The sequence below is a fragment of the Perognathus longimembris genome, chromosome 4 (genome assembly GCF_023159225.1).
Source record: "Perognathus longimembris pacificus isolate PPM17 chromosome 4, ASM2315922v1, whole genome shotgun sequence".
NCBI lineage: Eukaryota > Metazoa > Chordata > Mammalia > Rodentia > Heteromyidae > Perognathus > Perognathus longimembris.
In genome coordinates, this window is record NC_063164.1 from 79394689 (window position 1) to 79417152 (window position 22464).

The 22464-nt window shown below is 33.3% G+C and overlaps 1 protein-coding gene across 1 annotated transcript in view; it reads left to right on the forward strand.

The window, feature by feature from the left end:
* Positions 1-22464, forward strand: part of Lrp1b (LDL receptor related protein 1B) — a 1711024-nt gene that overhangs the window by 1603925 nt on the left and 84635 nt on the right. The window contains exons 80-82 of the mRNA XM_048345540.1: positions 11609-11725; positions 15586-15759; positions 17497-17622. Coding sequence (XP_048201497.1) covers positions 11609-11725; positions 15586-15759; positions 17497-17622 — 417 coding nt within the window. The remainder of the gene's footprint in view (positions 1-11608; positions 11726-15585; positions 15760-17496; positions 17623-22464) is intronic.

The following is a 22464-nucleotide window of genomic DNA, read 5'->3' on the forward strand; positions in this document are numbered from 1 at the left end:
GTAGCAATACACTCATTTTTTATGTTGCTAAAATAATTTATAGTTTGATTTTATGGAAGTCATTATCATTACCTATTTTATTTTCCCAACTTGAGAGACATGTTATTATACTACCAGTTATATTATAGGGGTGTTATTTGAACATGTCCTTGAAAAGCTATTAGTAGGATTTCACATGCATAAGAATTTGACAATTTGTAGCAATGCAACAGGGTATTTTTAAAGAAATATGTAATGTTATTGGAATACATGACAATAGTCTAGTCTCAGAGGACAATAGCAGAAATAGAAAAAATGACATATTTATAAGTAAGATAGATTTTATGACTCCTCACCTTTTTACAAGACATACTTTCAATAGGACATCATTCTCCCACCTCCATATGCCATTGGGCTGTTACTCCTGATTTGGCACTCTTTGGACCTCCTTGTCCATCTGCTTTCTCCCAGGAAATTTCTCTCTTAACCCTCATTTGACCACCCCACCAGTATTTCCCTGTTTAGGAACATTTTCCAATCCTGTAAGGCCTGACATAAAAATGTCTTCAATAATAAGAATTTTGTAAACTGCAGTGGTTTCAGGTACTCTATGCCTTCCACCTGCCCTCTGCATCCTACAAAGATAATAAAATTATCTATATTTATCTATCTATCCATTGTCTATCTATCTCTTTATCTCTCTATATATGGTCTATGCTAATTAAAAAGTGTAGTAACTTTTATATTTTCTGATATTTGGTACTTTATTCTCATTACCTTTTATTATGACTATGTATTGTCATTCAACTAAAATGTATTTTTTCCCACTCCTTATTGTGTAATAATTGGGTTTCAATTCAGGAACAAGTGCTTGCTGGGTAGATAGTCTAATACTTGACACATACATTTAGCCCTTTATGCTTCATTTTTTTCAATTACATTCTACTCTTTGTGCTTCCTGTGTAGCTGAGATGACCAGTGCATATCACCACATCTAGTTATTTGTACATGCTAGTCCAAAACTGCAGTGAGCTTGATTCTGCAGCCTGTGTAACTTTGATTTCAGGTGTGAGTCAGTATGCCTGTGCTCTTACTCCTTATGGAAGGAAGATGTATTTGGGATTTAGTATATTTGCATAAATATGTTATTATCTAAGTACTAAAAATTGATGAAACCTATACGACTACTGGAGATGGTTTATAAATTCTTATAACCATATAAATTCTTACAACCATAAGGGCTATAGAAACAAGTCTCACAGAAAGAAACAATATGGATGGATACTAGTGACTGTTAGGATTCTTGCTCGTATGTAGAACGTTTACATTTGTGGATAGACTCAAATACAGAGGGATAAACAAAGCAGGTGAGTAGGTAAAGAAAGAGCTTTCTGTGAAAAAAGTGGAAAATTCTGAGTTTGGTCAGAGAAGAGGTGGCAACGTAACCAAATTCCTGGAATGTCAACTCAGGGCCTTGAAGAGCAGCTCTGAAAGTGTATGGAGATCGTAAGCAGTTTGATATGTCCTATACACAATTTTCATTTTTAAACAGTCCTTTGATTTTTAGCTTTTAATTAGTTTTAGACTTTATAAAGAAGATGCAAAATTAGCTTTATTTTAAAAACCCTCAGATGTTCAGATTTCATATACCATATGTAATGTGTTTTCTTTTCAAACAATAATGGTGACATTGGTTTGCAGAATTGCCTGTAGGAGGGAACCTGACAAGATAATTCTTTCAGAGATAATTTTGGAGATATTGATATCTAGGAGAAACGTGGAAAAAGATGGAGAGATTAGGGGAAAGAGCCTGTAAAGCAGTCTCAAGTAAAGTCTAGCCAGGGATGTGCTTTAGAGTATAAACTCATGTAAGGCAAGCTTTTTATATGCCTCATCAGTCATTGGTTGACCTTTTGGCCTTGACTTTCCAAGCAAGCCTGCACCAATTAGTGGAGCACAATTGTCTAGAGAAGGGGTCAAGTTTAAGTCCTGAGCTGCTAAAGTTGCAGCTGGGGAATAGTTCCCCAATATTAGAAAAGAGATCTCTTAAGTTCCCACAACACCTCCCATCATGGACATCATAAGATGTATGGACTTTTACTAGTAACACTCTGCTCAGCATTAAAAGGAACTGGATAATGAATCAGGTATGGTTTCTCAGAAAGCATATATTTGAGAATGAAACAGATTGAAGCTCAAAAGCAAGTATTTTGTTTGTTTGTTTGTTTACAAAATATATTTCTTTCCTGTTTAACAATCTTACCATGATTCAGAGAGAAAAAGTTTCTCGCCTACAAAAAAATGAATACATGAAAGGAATTCTTTCAACAAATGTTTCAATAATGTATTTGAAAATGGGCAGTTATCATGGGACATTTTTATGAAGATGTCCTTTGGAGTCTGAAATAGAAGATTTAAAAGTCCAACATACTACTCACTAACAAGATCTCAGAATGAAATTACCTTTAGAGGTTGGTCTTACCATCATCAAATCAAAGAACAATGATAAATAATTCCATTTAAGTGAAATGGATCTAAATTTGCCTAATGGCTCCAGTACAGAGCACTAAAATAAGATTCAAAGGGTAAAATTTTGTTACTTATTTATACTTATAATCTACTTGAGTAACATAACCAGAATTTTTAAAAAAGAAGACTAAAATACTAGCAGGATTAGATGTGATATTGTAGGGAATAATGATTTGTCATTCAATTTTTTTGTTAGTTATTTGAAGGAAATAGGTCTTTGACATAGTGTTTTGGTATAATTTGCCCAATGTAATGAATAGATGAAGAGAAGAAAAATTAGAATAGTGGAATTTATGATTAGAGAGAGACTGAAAATGTATCCAAGAGGGATAGTGAATTAGAATCAGACATCTTATTTTCTTTAACCATTCTTATTTTATTCAAAAATGCTTGCTGTATGTCCTGCATTGCTATTCATTGGTGCGTGGTCCCAGCTCCTGAGTCTGGGCTGCAACCCTGGGGAAAAAATACCTTTAGTTGATATAGATGCATTATCCTATAAATTAAAAGCAAAAGTGAGTTAGTGTGCTTGCATACATGCGTGAACGCATAGCACAGTGTGCAAATGGCACTGACAAGCAAGAATGTCATGCTGCAGAATGTCACTTTAATTACACTGGGGAGGAATGGCTTTTGAACAGTAGATTGTTAGGACTAGTCACTAAACCGTGACAAGTTTAGGGTAGGATTATTTGTGATATAAAGCAAGAACATAGTTTCAAAAGCCTTAAAGTAGGCAATGGAACTTATGCAAAGTCGAAGTGAGTAGGACATAAACTTGAACACCATTGTAGAATATTTGTTTGGAAAATTTTGTCCCATTTACAGTAATAGCTTCTCAGATGCCATCTAAGCATTAACTCATCCAATAATTAATTTGTGGTGAATATGATTCTTGGCATTTGGAATATAGTTATAAAAATACAGTCATAGGTCTCTGACTTTCTATTCCCACCTCCTAGTAGAGCATAGAGGATTAAGGGAGAAAGGAAAATCTTGATATTTAAAAAGTAAAATATAAGGCAAGTTATAGGTGAGGAATGGATTGAAAGAATATCCAGAAGAAGAGTTAGCAGTGGGGAGACAGATTGCAGTATAACATGTTTATTGTACTAAAGTAGGTATCTGAACAGATTATGTGATGCTGTCCTTGTGTCATAGGAAGGCATGGGTATGATACTAGCTGAGATGTTTAAATGGAGATGTCTCATAGGTCTATGAAAGCTTTAGGCCCTATCTTAATATGAGACAAGAAATTTGGTTAGGTGAATGAGCATCAAAAGAAGACATTTATGATTTCTGCCATTAAAATGTTCAATGTGTAGGGAAATGAGATCCAAGGGGTAGAACCTTTTAGATAATTATGTTTTAGATTTTATATATATATATATATATATATCCACATATATATCCACAAACATGTATATATATAAATGTATATATATATATATATATATATATATATATATATATATTTGCCAGTCCTGGGGCTTGAACTCAGGGACTGAGCACTGTTCCTGTGTTCCTGGCTTCTTTTTTTGCTCAAGGCTAGCACTCTACCACTTGAGCCAAAGCACCACTTCCAGCTTTTTTTTTATTGTATGTGGTGCTGAGGAATTGAACCCAGGGCTTCATGTATAAAGGCAAGCACTTTACCACTTTACTAGGCCATATTCCCAGCCCAGAATATTGTATTTTTTAGAGCTAGGATCAAAAGTGAAGACTACAAAGGTGTCTACGAAGCAGTTGCTAAGGATTCTATATCACCAGAGCAGAGTTTTACAAGGAAGACAGTGCACATTATTGGTCACTTCAGAAAAAAAATGAGAGTAAAAAGACCATTGCTTTCTACTTTTGTGAATTTGAGTTAAGTTGATAAACTTTGAATAAATTTCTGACCATCAGTTTTTTTAATTCATAAGTGAGTATGATAATATACACTTTACAAGTATTTTATATAATAATGCTTTTAAACAGAATGTTAAGATTGAAATAAATTTTTTGAATAACTTAGATCTAATACTAATTATCAAAAGAGTATGTGAGCTAAAATTAAATAAAAATAGTTTGTAATGTAGTAGAAGTGTGTAATATACTTAGGGTAAAACCCTACACACACATACCATATAAGCTCTACATTTCCTTATGATTAGTAATGATGCTGCCATATTATAAAGTTTTATTTGGCAATATTTTGTTATTTGATTTATTTTCTCATTGTGCTCCATTTAAAATTCTGTAAAATAAAGAAATCCACAAGACACAGATGCCACCTATTTCTTTACATAGCTGAAGAAATATCACTTTTCTTTATAGTCATCTGCTAAATAAAAGTCTTCAGGTTTTTTTAGGGGGTTACATATAAAGGTTTCATATGTTTATGATGTACAATGGACCATAATTATCTCACTTACAAGTATTATCTTATGAAGTTGGTATCTGAGAAGTTGCAAGTATAGTAATTATCAGAGATTCAGGAAAATGAAAAGGAGAAAGAGTTTTGCAAATGGGTACAGTGTTACTGTGTGTGAGTGTGTGTATGTGTGCACCCATGCACACATATGCACATTTGTGCACACATGTGTGTCTGTGTGACAGGCATGGGGCTTGAATTCAAAACCTTGACTTCTTATTGACCTTATTTGGTTACAATCAGGGCTCTGCCCCTTAATCTACAGCTCCTCTTCTTACTATTTCAGTGCTTACTTGAAGATAATCATCTCACAGAATTTCTTGGCTGGGTTGGCTTTGATCCTGAGATCTCAGCCTTCTGAATAGGGAGGATTACAGGTGGCAGGGCCCTGTTCCTGGTTATACTGCTAATGTATAATGTAATAAATTAGTCCTGTTATTCTCTGAATAAATGTAATTAACATTAGTGCATTACATTACTCAAATCGAAACACTGGAATTAAAGTTAGTGACTTTACTTGTATGAGAAATGTTGGTTTTAGTATGTTGCTGCAGCAATGTATTACATGGATCAGAAATATCACTGAATGTTAACTTTGTTATGCTTAATAACTAACTCCAAGTTACAAGGCTTCCTGCAAATTAGACAAAACAAGTCTCAAGACACTTTTAGAAAAGCAAATGTAATTTAAAATTTCATAAATCACCCATTAGTAAAAGGTCACATTAAAAAGTTGAAAATAATTAGGCCATTGTTCTTCATTTACATACATATGTACACATATTCTAAGCACTTATACAAATATATTCTTGCAGATATCTTTTCAAGGAAGTACATCCATTGATTATCCAAATAATCTTAGATGGTATTGATTTTAATTTCTTAATATCTTCTACATATATGTATTATTTTGACTAATGTTCTGTATTAAAATTTTTAACTACATTAAGGTCTAAATTTATCTTCAAGTATTTCATTGTTTTTTTGTGTGTGTTGTGGGTTTTACAGTCAAGGGTACTTTTCCTTTTTTCCATCTGGAGATGAGTAATTTCATTGATTACAAAGTATATGCAATCATATTCTGTACTTTGACATGATACAGGTGATACCAGTAAGATCAGCAACAAAAATATAAGTGAACTTGTCTCTGTCCAATTGTAAGATTTATAAAGTGATAGTTCTACTATGCAATCAAAGCACACACCAGCACTATCATTACAAATGTGCTTAAATCCAGATGAGAACACTTCAGTTCTCTGAGGCAATATAGCATTGACTCTTTCAATTTGTGGTACACAATCACCTACTGCTTTAATGATGCAGTATACATTAGCTCTTTATCATATATTCTGTGCAGCAAGCCTATAAATGAATTACAGCAAAAGCCATTATTAATACTTTTGTTATAGTTCCTTAGGCACATTATAGTGACTATAATTAGCAAATGATTAAAAATAATTTATGTGTTGAATGAATAAATAAGTGGATACCTACAACATTTAAGATTAACTAATAGAGTGATTAATACAAGGAAGGTAGCCCTGATGATTACTTAAACACAGTGCCCGAATAAAGACACTGCCTAGTATACCTTTTGATATGAGAGTATGTAGGATTATATGAGATTAATTTAAACAAAATACTTTTGATATCTACCTAGAGGCTTATGTATGTTGCCTAACTCTCCAATTTGTGATATTTGAACAAAAATTAAGGATTATTTACTAACTCTTAACCAGTCAGAGTTTCTTAATTAATTAAGCAAATGGATTGTTCGTCACAGATAGAAAGTCTTTAAATGAAACAGATAAGATTTTTAGGATTTTATGACTTTTGTTGATGCATTTATTTTTCTATCCCTGCCACAAGTATCATAAATATGTGTGTACGTGAAATAGATCTCTGTATGTATAAAATAAATACTTAATATAGAGTGGAACCTAAGAATACAAATAAGAAACCTACTGTAAGAACACTTTATGTTTGTTCAAATAAACTTGATAATGTAGAATATTCTAGAACTTCAATACTCATATTACTTTCTTTCAAATTTTTAAGTAGTTGTTCCTGTTTTCATGTCAAGAAATCAGATGATAAGTACAACATACATAGTACTTATGTCACCTATGCCATCATTTTCCTCAATTTTCAATCCCACCTGTAGTCTCAAAATATGTGATTCCATTTTTCTATATGTATGTTGAATATACTAATTTTTTGCAAGTCCTGGGGCTTGAACTCTGGGCCTGAGTATTGTCCCTGAGCTTCTTTTGCTCAAAGTTAACCCTATACCACAGTGGCAAAGCACCACATCCAAATTTTTCTGCTACATGAGGAAATGAACCTAAGGCTTCATGAATGGGAGGCAAACATTCTACTGCTACACCAAATTCCCAAACCTATTGTATATTGAATACAATGGTGGTTATCTCCTGCTTTTTCTTTTTGTCTGCCCATCTGTGCTTGGACTCCACTCCCTCAAAAATAAATTTCAATTTCCACGTATACATTTCACGAATTTGTTTTTTAGTTGTACAGATGAGGAACACAATTGGAATCCTCCCATACATATATTATCCATTAGTTAATTTTGTCTACACACATATATACATATATGTGTATATATCCCTGTATACTTTCATGTATATGTTTTACATATAAGTTACAAATATAAGGAAGAAAACATGCCATTTGGCTTTGAGCCTGAAATGTTGCATCACTTAACATAATTGTTCTAGGTCTAATCATTTAATGCAAAATGACATAAGAGGTTTTCTGATAGATGATAATAATTCTGTGTGTGTGCAGGCACATGTAAGTGCACACAAAACACACTCACACCCATCAAATTTTTCGATCTTTCATCTATTGAGTGAAAACATGGTAGCATAATTCGGTTATTACTGCGAGAAAAATACTGTTTTCTCTCAAAACAGAACCTATATAATCATTATTTGTATTTCCAAAAACTGATTTAAATATAGTAATCACTACAAGTGTTCCATCTTTAGTATTTTATTGCCACTGTTGTTGCTTCTTACAATAATTGTTTATTTCACTTTTCTCCTTTAATCTATAACGGAAATAGAGAAACTATTGGAGGGTTTTAAAACTTTTTCTGACTTAACAAAAGCAACATCCAAAACATCCCCCAAATGCTATCTTTGCTTTGCTCACATAGGAGACAGATAATTAAGGGATGTCTAAATGACTAGTGCAATTATAATTTATCAGTGAAATTTAGTGTGTGTTTACATCCTTTATAAATAATTGCAACTGCAATTGTTATGCTTGATTAAAATAAAAACATTTTATTTTAAACTTTGTATATTTTTAATATTTTGAATATAGATAGATAGATTTCCAGTTCAGGTAAGTCTTTTTTGAAAAGGAGTTTTCTATTTTATTATTGTTTCTATATTAAATAGAAAAAGATGTGTTACTTTAAAAGTATGTGATGTGTGTGTGCTTTTTTCTATGAACTTGACTTTTATCAGTATAATAGAAAAATGTTTGTTGATTCCATTATTAACTTTTTAATTTAAAAAGCTATCTCTTTTATTAAAGGGCTTTAGGAAAGATCACAATCATTGATTTGTGGGGGGTTTTTGCAATAAAAATCCCACCCATATAAAAACTTTGTTTTGTAATTCTAAGTACATGTAATTCAATACAACCATACACTTTGTGACAAAAACTGAAAAAGGTGTGAGAGTATCTTTCATATGTGAGTTTTTTTTTCTTTTTAATGTTGGTTCTGCGACTTGAACTAAAGGCCTTGGCACTGTCCCTGAGCTTTTGTGCTCCTGGCTAATTGTCTACCATTTTGAGTTACAGTGCCATTTCTGCCTTTTTAATGATTAATTTGAGATAAGAGTCTCAGACTTTCTTGCCCAAGCTGACTTTAACCACAATCCTCAGATCATAGCTTCCTAAGTAGCTAGTATTACAGGTGTGAGCCACTGATGCCTGGCTATGTGGCACTTCTTAAGACTTTATGCTGCTTGTCATTAATCTGAGAAAAAAATATAGTAAATTAAGTAGTTTCTGTATTTTTTTCATTTCCACAATTAGCAAATATAATATCTTTAAGAATATAAACAGTTTTGTTGCAGAGTGTTTTTGTTCAATCAACTTAGTTGAACTACATTCATAGCAGAGAAAGAAAACATTTTTGGCAGGGAAAAGGAGGCAGTAATATTTGAAATTGAATTTAAGACTTATTTGCTTGCTTAGCAGATACACTACCATTGTGTTATACTTCAATTCTTTTAGTAGGTTGATTAATTTTGAGTTAGGGACTTGCTTGTCTTTCTTTCCATCTGTCTGTCTGTCTGTCTGACAGTTTTCAGTCTTTTAATCTCTTTAGCCTGATCTGTAATCATCCTACTTGTGTTGTTCCTATATCAGTGGAGTCAAGAGGTACTCAGCACTCTATAAGCACAATGCTTTTCAGGGAGCTGAGATAACAAATGTGGGCTTCTACCCCAAGATAGTAAGGGAGATAGTCATTTATACTTTTTTTTCTGGAGTTAGTCATATACTTTATCCCCCCAATATCTACCTCCCAGCGAGTAGGGATTGTAGGCTTGAGCCACTGTACCCAATAGGAAAGGAATTTTCAACTTTTCTGTAACAACTACTTTGAAGTATAATAGATGGAGCAGGGTAATGTGGGCCAGCCACAGCAGGAACAAGGATTCTGAGGGGCCAGGGGATTGATGAAGGAGACAGAGAGAAGGCTGAATGGCACAACTCTGTTTATTTCAACAAAAGCCTTTAGTTCTATATACCTTCTGAATTTGTCAAAGTTAGCATAATGCTGTCCTAGGACCCTCTGCTAGGAAAAGTGCAGACAGCAGGCATCCTTCCTCATTCTACTTCAATCAATCCTTGTCTACCATGCCTCCCCAGATAAGCTCCCACCCCCCAAAGCTGAAAGAAGCACTTCCCCAAAACGACACGGCAAACATGCAGCCCTGAGAGTTGGAGACAATGGGGTGGAGCCTTTGCTCACAGCTAGCCAGCTCCTGGCACCTTAGGGTCTGCACAAAAGGGCAAGTACCTGCAGCCCAGAGGGTTGTAGTCAATGGAGGTGGAACCTTTGCTCACACCCTGCCAGCTCCTGGCACTTCAGGGTCTGCAACAGCAGGGAACTGAATTATTTGATGAATCATGTTACTCACACTGACTAATGAAGAAGCCAAAACATAATTCTAAACATGAGTTAAAATAGTAAATTAATCGTTCAGCAAAAACTAATGAAGTATGGACCACTTGCTTTGTCAAACAATTTCTCAAAGAACCATTGTACACAGTACAACTCTATATGTTACTTCAAGAATAATATTTATACTTACTTTGTTTAGGTGAGGTGAAGAATTGTCCATTATTTACTTTCACCATATTTTCCTATTCAGTTGTTAAAAGCTGGTCCATCTTCATACGAATAAAATTTAGCATAAACTCAAATAATACCTTTATTCTACCACCTTGATATTGACAATTACCCTAATGGTTCACTGAGTGTTCTAATTGTGAAGGCTGTATAACAGTCTGCTAAAATATTCTGAGTATATTATGCTTTCAAATTATGTGTATATTTAAAGGGAATATCACATAAATAAATATCTACATTTGGGAATGTTTAATAATAGTCTGTGTCATACTTCCTAACTTTCCCATGTTTAAGAAACTGTATCATCTATGATAGTCTATTTGATGATGACATGTCCCAAAGAGTATAGTACATGAATTCAATCATATTTACAAACTTAAAAACATGAAATAATGAAGCTGAAAAACATTATTTTTTAACTATACATTATTTTAGCTTATGTTATCACTGACAAAGTTTAAGATGTCGGGGGTGGGGATATGGCCTAGTGGCAAGAGTGCTTGCCTCATATACATGAAGCCCTGGGTTCAATTCCTCAGCACCACATATACAGAAAACGGCCAGAAGTGGAGCTGTGGCTCAAGTGGCAGAGTCCTAGCCTTGAGCAAAAAAAAAAAAAAAAAAAAGGAAGCCAGGGACAGTACTCAGGCCCTAAGTCCAAGCCCCAGGACTGGCAAAAAAAAAAAAAAAAAAAAAAAAAAAAAAAAAAAAAAAAAAAATTAAGAAGTCATAGAAAACAAGAAGACTCACAGGAAAATATTAGGCTAAAAAGAATCACTGTTATTACTCTTTCCTATTATAAATATCAGTTATCTAGTCATTTATTCTTCCACATGAACATAGGTGTCCCACAGTGAAGGATATACCTTAAGTACATTCTGAGAACTATAAGTTCGTGGAGGAAATCAAATGTAATTACTACACCAAATTAGGCAGAATAATTGTCAGAACAATGACATAAATAATCAATGCATTCTGCATAGTCTATGAAGATTAAGACATCATGTAAAAGAATATTAGCATACAGCCATAATTAATAAACCAGTAAGCATACTAAAGATGCATATTTAATATTGTTTTAGATATACAAATTAAGATTTTTGTTTATGACCTATTAAATATTTTGCAATTGAATATATTTATCTAGAGAAAGAATTTCAAGATTATGTGTTGTGGTTGATGTTTTGACAGTACCATAATATATATAAATGGGCAATTTCTGTGGTGTTTGAAGAAAACTCTGATGATTTTTAGGAATTTCCAATTTTTTTTCATTGTTGATTTTTCAGGTTTGGCTGTGGATCATTTTAGTGAACGCATATACTGGGCTGACTCTGAGCTTTCTGTTATTGGCAGTGTCCTGTATGATGGTTCTGACTCAGTTGTGTCTGTCAGCAGTAAACAAGGTTAGTGAAATGCTTTGGATTTTGATGATAATTTTGTTGAGAGTTTTAAATTATAACTCATAAGTAATTATGGGATCTTTTGTAGTAAGGATTTCTTTTTATACCACTTTTAACTCATATGTTAATTAAAATCTTAATCCTATTGGAATAATTAAGACACTGGGAAAAAGACTTTCTTGATTTGGATATGAGACATTTCTATCTAATTTCAAAATAATTTAGTGCTGTTGTTTCTGTAATTATTCCTTTCTTTATGCGCAGGGTAAACTAGGTAGCCATGATTAGAAACTGAACACAATTTTTAAATTTAAATCTTAGTTGAAAACAAGAAATAAATATGCAATCACACATCACACACAGAAAGTACCACACAGAGTGGTACTAAGGTAGACCTCATTCAAGTGAAAATCCGGCTATAAAAGATTGATAATTTGTCTTTTCCACAAGTGACCACAGAAACTGCTTTGTGCTTTGTTTCCATTTTAATTTTGGCTTCTCTGTTTGATTGCCATCTCCCACTCTCATTTTTGCCTCCGTTCCTTGGCTCAGCCTCCCCCAGTCTGTCTTTAGATTCCTTTAAATGAATTTAACTTTTCCCTTCTTCTTTTCTTCCCTCTCTAACCCATTTCCCTTATTTAACATACATTATTCAAAATAGATTCACACAGATTGAATACTGGCATTTTTTGTACTTAAAATAGGTTTGCTGACTACTTTTGTCTTATAAAAAGTAAGGAAATACCTTTGCTCTAATTCTGTGTTCTTTTTAAGTCTGATTTCATTGTGATTTCCATAGACAAATATACAGGAATACCTTAATTAACCAGTTACTATAACAAAGTGATAACTTTATTATATTTTTATTTTATTGTTATAGTTAAGTAGTTGCTTAATGGTGTTACAATTCCTTACATCAGGTCATGGTAAATCTTCTTGACAACATCACCCCTTCCTTGGTTGTCCCCCATTTTTCTCCTCCTGTCCTTACCCACAAGTTACAAAGTTCTTTTTTTTTTTCTGCTTTGTACATTGAATACAATGGCTGTACTGATTGACCCTTTCACCCTCCATACTTGTGCCCCTCCCCCTTTTCTCCCTCACCAAAAATAAATAAATAAAAATAAATAAATAAAGTCTATGTTTCCATTTCCTGGTATTCATCTAGATAAACAATATTTTAGTTGTTCAGAGGAGTTATGCCTTTGAATTCTTCCTCAAAGTGTACCTACTTTTGTCAGTTTGTATGTCAATGCATTGAATCCTGTATGTGTTATCATGCCTACTTCCATTTTTTATTTATTTTCCATACATGAGAGAAAATATATGCAGTTTTTCTCTCTGAGCCTGACTTAATTTATCTAAAATGATTTGTTCTAGATATATACATTTCCATGGAAATGACATAATCTTATTATGTCTAATGGATGAGTAAAAATCCATTGTTTATATGTACTACAATTTCTTGATCCACTCATCTGTTGTAGGACATCTGAGCTGTTACCATAGCTCAACTATTGTGAATAGTTTAGAATGAACATGGATGTGCACTTATCTTTACTGTGACTTTTTTTTTTTTTTTTTTTGCCAGTCCTGGGGCTTGGACTCAGGGCCCAAGTACTGTCCCTGGCTTCTTTTTGCTCAAGGCTATCACTCTGCCACTTGAGCCACAGAGCCACTTCTGGCCGTTTTCTGTATATGTGGTGCTGGGGAATTGAACCCAGGGTATCCTGTGACTTGTAATACTCTTGGAGAAATGTTCATTAATGGTTTGGTTGGATAACAGAGGAGGGCTATGTTTAATGTTTGAGATATCTCCAAACCTCCTTCCAGAGTGGTTTTACTAGTTCATATTCCACCAACTGTGTAGCAGAGTGCCTTTTGCTCCTACATCCCTGCCAGCATTTGTTATTTTTCAAATGTTCAATGTTGGCTAGTCTAAATAGCAACCTCAATATTGGTTTGTTTGTCCCCCCACCCCCACCCCCTTCCCGGCTCAAGGTTAATGGTTAATGCTCTCCAGCTTGAGCCACAGCTCTACATCTAGCTTTTTGGTGGTTAATAGGAGATAAGAGTTTCAGGGACTTTACTGCCTCCTCTGACTATGAACCTGTGATACTCAGATCCCAGCCTCCTGAGTAGCTAGAATTACAGGCATGAGCCTCCAGGTCTGGCTAAAAGCAATAGTTTGAACAAAACAGAATGACTTTACATCTTGTTTATGAAAATAAACAACTACCATCTGCCAGCACACCCTTTGGTAGAAATTGGTCATTTATTTGTGACAATAAGTAATTACACAAGGCGCACCAGTGGCTCATGCCTGTAATCCTAGCTACTCAGGAGGCTGAGAACTGAACACAGTTCAAAGCCAGTTAATATTGTTTTGACTTGCATTTTCTTTAAGGTCCGGAATATATTTCCCCATGTATTTATAGGCCATTTTTACTTCGTCTGAGAAGAAAAGACTCTATTTCTATTGCCTATTTATGGATTTGACTGTGTTGTTAAGTTGCAGGGGGAACAAGCGTAAATTGTTAGGCTTCTTGTTTGTTATGCATACTAGATCCTTTTATGTTAGCTGGAAATGATCTTGTGCTAGTCTGTTGTCTGTCTTTCTAGTTTAGTAACTATGGCCTTTGCTTTACAGCAACTCTTTAGTTTGATGTATTTATTTAGTTTGATGATATTTGTACAAACACCAAATGTGAAGCTTTTAAAATAATAGTAATAATATTTTACACATGATCTTGGATAAAATTAGTTTTGACTTTTAGATCTGAGTATTCATCATTTTTAATATTAAAAAAACTTAAAAAATTCTAGTTTTGCATCAATCTGAGGTTGATATCTTTGGTCATTATGTATAATTATGTGGATATATTCCTCTACAGCCATATAACTTATTACCATGAGTTAGTCAGGTGTAGCTTAAATGTATATTTTACTATCTCAGGAAACATTGAAGAAACCTTTATATACACATAATAAATTATTTTGATTCAAAATCTCTACATCATTCATCAAAAATAAATATATTTTCTCTTGCTAAAATTTTAATATCAAAATTTGAGCAGTTATTTCAATAAAAAAGTTAATAGTAATTTGTAGTTAATATTCAAACTGATGATACATCACTACTTTTTTTTAGCCAAATTCATAACACAGTGGTGGTTTGCAAGTTTGTTTTCACTTTTATTCCTATTTCTAATGTAGGCAGTAATAATTTTCTTTTACTGTTTGTTTGATTTTAAGATAGAATATTGCTATCTGGACCATGATGGCCTGGAACTTATTATTTTAGGCATGGTATGGAAGTCATGACTTTTATGTATTAGCCTTCCAAATGCTGGGACTGGAGACATACTGTTATAGTGAGGCCAATTTTTATTTATTTTATTCTTGAAAATCAGCCCACTGTTGTTTGATAAACAAGTCATTAGTGCTATCTAAAGCAATTATTAATTTGATTAAGAATACTATTGTAAGGTTTCATGAACTGCTAGTGCTCGTACTATGGGAAAGGCAAGCATGTGTGCAGACATTTGTCTGTCAACTCTGCAGCAAGAAAGATCATTCTGCATTTAATAACCCTCAGAAAATGCTTGGGGATGGTGAAGATGATGAAAGTGATGATAGAAATGTTTTCTTTTTTATGTTCTGAGTGACATGTTTAGTATCGTGCATATCTCTACTACCAAGAAATTAATTCTAACAACTTCACAGCCTGTATTAAAAATATTCCAAATCTTAAAGGTTTTTAGAAGAAGATTTCCTGTACAAACTTGAATGACTTAAGTAGTTTTCTAAGTCTGAGTACATAAATCACAATGCTGATAATTTCAGTCTTCTTTAAATTCTAGGTTTATTACATCCACATAGGATTGATATCTTTGAAGATTATATATATGGAGCAGGACCTAAAAATGGTGTGTTTCAAGTACAAAAATACGGACATGGCTTAGTCAAGTACCTGGCTTTAGATGTTGATAAAACAAAAGGTGTCCTACTATCCCATCGGTATAAACAATTACACTGTAAGTTGTGTGTTTTATCCAGTTTTTTATATGGATTAATTATTTTCCTTATATCTCATAAAATGATGTAGTTTGAGATGTCTTAATTATTTCAATGCCTGTTAGTGAAGTAAAATTAATTTTAATTTCAAGAGACTTTTCAAACTTAAGATAGAGGCAATACAAATGTTACATTTAGTTTCATAAGAATGAGATTTTTTAGCAATTGGCTGTGTTTTCAAAGAGTTAACAGGGGCTTGATACCATTATTTAAAAGACTCACTGTTTTTCTAAAATTATTAATTAAAACATGAAAGTAAGACAATGCATTGGCTCTTTTGAAATTTATACCAGTAAAAGAGTATCTATTTCATCCTTTAAAATGTTCAAGAGGAAATCTTAACACTTGGATTTTCTCTGAGTGTTAGCTTCTTATTGATTGTAATTTTTTTTCTTTCTCCTATAAGGAATTAGGAAAATAAATATCAGGTAATTATTTTGAAAATATCTACCAAACACATTGAAGAACAAACTAAATATGAAATTCTAGTGAAACCTTAGTAATTCATGATATTGGGTAAAACTTACTTATAATTATTATTTACAGGAAAAAAGACTTGCATGGTGCACTTACCATAAAAGACAACAAATTAGGGCTGGGAATATGGCTTAGCAGTAGAGTGCTTGCCTTGAATGCAGGAAGCCCTGGGTTCGATTCCTCAGCACCACATAAAAAGAAAAGGCCGGAAGTGGCACTGTGGTTCAATACTTAGAGTACTAGCCTTGAGCAAAAAGAAGCCAGGGACAGTGCTCAGGCCCTGAGTTCAAGCCCCATGACTGGCAAAAAAAAAAGAAAAAAGACAAAAAATTAATTCTGGAAATAGAGTAAACAAAAATATAACTTTATATGCTCTACTAACAATCTTATTTTTTTTTCATAAATAAGCTGGAATGTGATCCCAAGTAAATACGAAGTCATTCACTCTTATAACTCTGCCCGATTCATATATTAATCAAACATTACAAGATTTATAATTAGCAAACACATTGTGTAATTAATCTGTGTTTTAAATACATTACACATATTCTTATAGAAGAGCTACTTTCACAGGTATTAGTTCAACTATTGAGGCAGTGTTTCTATGCTTGTTATGAAATAAATTCCTAGGGAAAGCTCTGAATCTAATTTAACTATGACTGATGCAACTAGGTATAAAATTGTACAAAAGTATGGGTTACACAGGGACAAAAACTCCTAATTATTATATAATAAACTTTGTAGCATGTTCTACAAAAGACTTATTTTTGTCAGTTTTGAAACACACATTCATTTCAAGCCTCTGTACAAACCATGGGCCAATTTTCTGTTTGTTAGGGTAATCTCAAGATATAAAATGTAGCTTAGGTCCCAGAACACTAAAGTTAGCTTCACTTTTAAACACACCTATAAATGACCATTTTTTAAACAACAAATGAATTAGTCCCATAAAAGGGACAGAAATAAAGATTTGAATTTTAATTATGTGTGTTTCGGTGGTGATCTGTATTCCTGCCTAAAATAAAATGCTAACATTGAAATAAGATATTCTCTGTTATCATGTAATTACTTGTAAACATTTCAAATTTGTTATTTTGCATTCTTGAATTTTACATTGTTGAAACCTATTTTGGCTATAATTGTAGTCTTCTCTCCTTTTTGTTTCTTTTCTTCTCTTACTTTTAATTTTTCTCTTATTTTTGCTTTCCTTCTCTTACCAGTACCCAATCCTTGTTTGCACTTATCATGTGAATTTCTCTGCTTGCTGAATCCTTCTGGAGCCACTTGTGTCTGCCCAGAAGGAAAATATTGGATTAATGGAACCTGTGATGATGACATCATGTTAGGTAGGTATTATCTTTGATGCTAAATCGTGTTTATGGTAAGTTTTCATAACTGTCTGAATGGAGCAGAGTTACCTGCTCTATCACTGTTCACCTTCCTCACTAATCATGGATCCTGAGGATTATCTATAAACTCCTGTCTCCTCACTTTTTGGCAATCTGTTCTGCCTTAGGTTACAAAGGCAGATTGAGAACTTTGAAGTTTTGCTCAGAATTGAAAGACATTTTCTATTTATTTATTTTAATTAATTAATTAATCTATTTATTTATTTATTTTTGCCAGTCCTGGGCCTTGGACTCAGGCCTGAGCACTGTCCCTGGCTTCTTTTTGCTCTGCCACTAGAACCATAGCGCCACTTCTGGCCATTTTCTGCATATGTGGTGCTGGGGAATCAAACCCAGGGCTTCATGTATATGAGGCAAGCACTCTTGCCACTAGGCCATATTCCCAGCCCATTGAAAGACATTTTATGTATCTTATTCTGTGGTGGCTTTAAACCCAGTACTCAAATCTGTTTATGCATTCAATAATTTTTTAATTCATCCTGTGTGTTAAAATTAAGTTGGAAACCAATGATTAGTTTAGAAATAGAGCCTCAGGTTTCTGAATAATTTTTTATTCACAATTAGTGTTAATAATAATAATAATAAAAATAATGACAATAAATAAATATATCAAGGATTTATGAACAAGGGAGAGCATTAATTTAGAAAAATGATAAAATTACTTCATGTAATTTAAACTTTAAAAGCTTCAGTTTGTGATGAGCAATTAAGATTAGGATAGCATTTCAGAAACTAGATGCTAAAAGCAAAATATAAAATAAGACATAAAAATATGCTGAGAGTGAAAAACTGTTTCTTGAATGCACAGATTGACAATAAATCCACTCAGAATTAAGATGTTATATAGGGAAAATTGTTATGACGAGAGAAGAAAATTTATCCTTGCTCTATTTTATGATACACACAAAAAGTATTGTACTCCAAAATCATTTGTGGATCACAGCAACATTTCCCATGAGATCCAAACATTAGATTTCTCCATAGCAGTGTTTCCACTCATCATAGTCCCTTCTGTTCAAATTAACTCTCACATAGACATGTATCTTTACTCATATTCAGCTTCCTGTGACTGTGTAGTTTTCTCTTTTTTCTCTACTGAGGGTTCCAGAAAGGTTGAAGACATTTGCCTTTTATGTGGCATTTTGTGTTTCAAACACCATAATTTTATCCTTGAATATAAAATATTTCAGCACAGTGCATGCAGAGGTCGAGGTTAAAAAGATGAGATAATGAATCATAGAATCAGGATATGTATCAGGATATCAGAGATATGTATCAATTATATTTGCTGTTTTGAGTGAGCACAGTAAAGTCAATTATTGACAAGATGATGTCACTGGAAGTTGGTTATCATCTCTTCCCTACCACATCATTTCCCAGCCAGAGAGACTGCAATTTCACTGTGTTGGGAGCAAAAGTGAATTAAGTGATCATTTTTATACCTTGTCATTGGTTGCTTTGTCTCATTCATGGAAGGACTTCATATAGTAATACATTTTATACTTCACCTCTCAGCAAAAACAAATGCTCTTAAAGGTGAACAACTTTTTGGTTGTTTTAAGAAATACATTTTCAGTGGTTCCTCACATAGCCATGACAGATATGTTCACAGAAATGCCTATGCACCACTTGCAGTTAAATAAACAAACGGATCACTATACATCTAGCCCATGGAAAAAGACAGTTTAAATAATCCTTGAAGAGGAAGATAAACAAATGAATTTTAGAATTGTTGATTGGTGTAAATAAATTCTAGTTAATTTTCCTGACACTAACATTTAGTAAAGTCAAGTTTTCCCATTCTATATAATTGCTTGATTTTCTCTGGCTGCCAAAGTGATGATCACACTGAATATTTTTAATGTTCAGGTTAGAAATTTAAAATTCAAATATAACACATTCATGATAAAGAGTTCACTTCCTCTTTCCTAGAGTTGATTATAATTGATGGGATTTGACTTTTAAGGGTGATTTAATTATTGACAAAAGAAGATGTGTTTCCTCATTATAGAAATATTACTGTAAGTTGTTTATAAAACTGTAACTCAATTCCATTTCATCGGGCAGCATCCTATTTTTAAATTTCTGGGGCCTAATGATATGAGCTGTAGAAATGGCATATAAGGATTTTGAATATCGATGTGGTTTACATATAAGAACTTCATAAAATGAATCTCTTCACAATAATGCTAAGATCATAGTATTTTAAATAGCTGTTTTTGTTATTCCCAATAACACCTATAAGGTTATATTTTGCTGAGTGAGTTAATAATATCTTGGTAAATTTTTACTTGAGTGGAGACATTTTCACTCCAGATATTTCTTTAGAATCTTACCCAACATCAAATTTTTGCTAGACTCCTATATATATTTGTAAAAGCTTCACTAATTAAATATGATCATAGCTAAATTTCTCTTTTTTATCTTTATGTTCCCACATAGATATCTTGGTCAATAAGTGAAGCATAGCCCTATTTTTTCTTATTCTCTTAATACCTCACTGATATGATTTTTACAGCAAAATTACTCTCAGGGTAATTAAATATTCAGTTGAATTACTGTATTTTAGAACATTATTTTACTTAGTCAGGATAATTTAATAAAGTCTTAACCATTTCCCAGTTTAACGCCTTCCAGTTTATTCATTCTCAAGTTTCTGAGACCCTTAAAAGTCTTTATATTGAGAAACAAATCCAGTAGTTTGTGATGCTTACTGATTCTTTATCTTTATATCTCACCAGAGACACTTTTATAATTCTTTCCTTTTTACTCAATTCCAGGTTATTTCTCAGTTACTTTCATGCACTTCTCCTTATGCTGTAATTTTTTTACTTACACAAATTTTTGTTCTTTTGCCAGTCCTGAGGCTTGAACTCAGGGTCTGGGTTCTGACCCTGAGCCTCTTTGTACTGTACCCACGCCTAGCCCTTTACCACGTGAGCCACATTGTCACTTCGGGCTTTTTCTGAGTAGTTTATTGGAGATAAGAGTGTCACGGAGGCAGGGAATATGGCCTAGTGGCAAGAGTGCTTGCCTCGTATACATGCAGCCCTGGGTTCGATTCCCTAGCACCATATATATAAAATGGCCAAAAGTGGCGCTGTGGCTCAAGTGGCAGAGTGCTAGCCTTGAGCAAAAAGAAGCCAGGGACAGTGCTCAGGCCCTGAGTCCAAGGCCGAGGACTGCCAAAAAAAAAAAAAAAAAAAAGGAGTGTCACAGAGGAAGTGGTGCTGTGGCTCAAATGGTAGAGCACTAGCCCTGAGCTGAAGAGGTCAGGGACAGCACCAGGCACAGAGTTCAAGCCCCATGACTAACACTGACCAAAAAAAAGAAAGAAAGAAAAAAAACCGAAATAGAGTGTCATAGACTTTCTTGCCTGGACTGATTTCTAACTGTGATCCTCAGATCCTCCAGATCCTCCTGAGTAGCTAGAGTTACAAGCACAAGCCACTGGTGCCCAGCTCACTGAAGGTTTTACTTGGGCTCTATCCTCAGTATATTTTGGGCACAAAGGAAAGACTTTCCAAAAGTAGAATCCCTTTGGTTTATGCACCAAATCAGTAGCTAAATGCCTATTAAAATTTAGAAATTCTACTAGCAGATCCAAGTATTTGCACTTTATTTTCTCACATTTCTAGATTTGGTACATAGCTGGAATATAAAAAAAAACAAACTTTATGTAGACTGTATATTGAATATTTGTGTACATGTAGGTACTTACTGCTTAAAAACACTTTGACACCTAACTTTTTAAAAAATGTAATTTAATAGTCTCAAGAAATCTGAGTTCAGTTGTATTTTTTTTGCCTTTTTTCACTCTTTTTCAAACAGTGTCTACTTCTCTAATCCAGATTGGTCTCAAATGAATGTTCTTCTTTCCTTGGCCTTCCAAGTTTTGTGATGACAGGTGTGCATTATGACCCCATGCTCAATTAAGGCAATTTTGCAGTAAAGTGACTGAGGCTCAGAAAAATGCAAAACTACCATGTAAACATAGTTCTTATTATCCCACTGTTATTTTCTCTATGCACATCTTATGAGTACAATATTACATACATACTTCTAGTAATTTCAATCTAAATTTTATGTATGTGACCAAAAAGTTACCAAGTCTGTTTAAGATGGTTTTGTCTCCATTACACTGATACAGTTAAGTTTTTGCCAAGCACCCACCAATATACGCTGCATAAACAATGTGAGCCATGTTGTTTCAGTTAATTGCACAATTTCAGAGTACAGTTTTTACAATAGAATGCTTTTATTCTCAGACATTTTGGATCCATTTAAAACAGTATTTCTAAATTAAACTGTATGTCCATGTGCACAGGAAAACAAACTAGCAAATGACTCCAAATTAATCATTATCATTAATACAACCATATTGCTAAAAAAAAACAACAAAAAACTTGGCTGTCCCAGAAAGTGAACATTTCTTTGCCTTAGCCAAAAAATTATTAAGTGGACAGATGGTTATTAAATGTTAAAGATGTAAACGTTTTTTATATCGCTCTATATTCATCTGAACAACAAATCTGAATTACTTACACTTTGGTATACTTTCAAATGGGCAATAAGGGCTGACATCAAAGAGTTCTTCAATTTAGCATTCCTCTATAGTAAAAGTAAAATACAGAGTTAATTTCATATAGATGTTTTACATATACGTTTCTTATTTCAATTTTATTTATTATCGACCTGTCTCTAAAATATTTGTTCACATGAAGCAATTTCTTACATTTGAAGTATCTTACTATTAGAAACTTTAATCTAGTTTCGTTT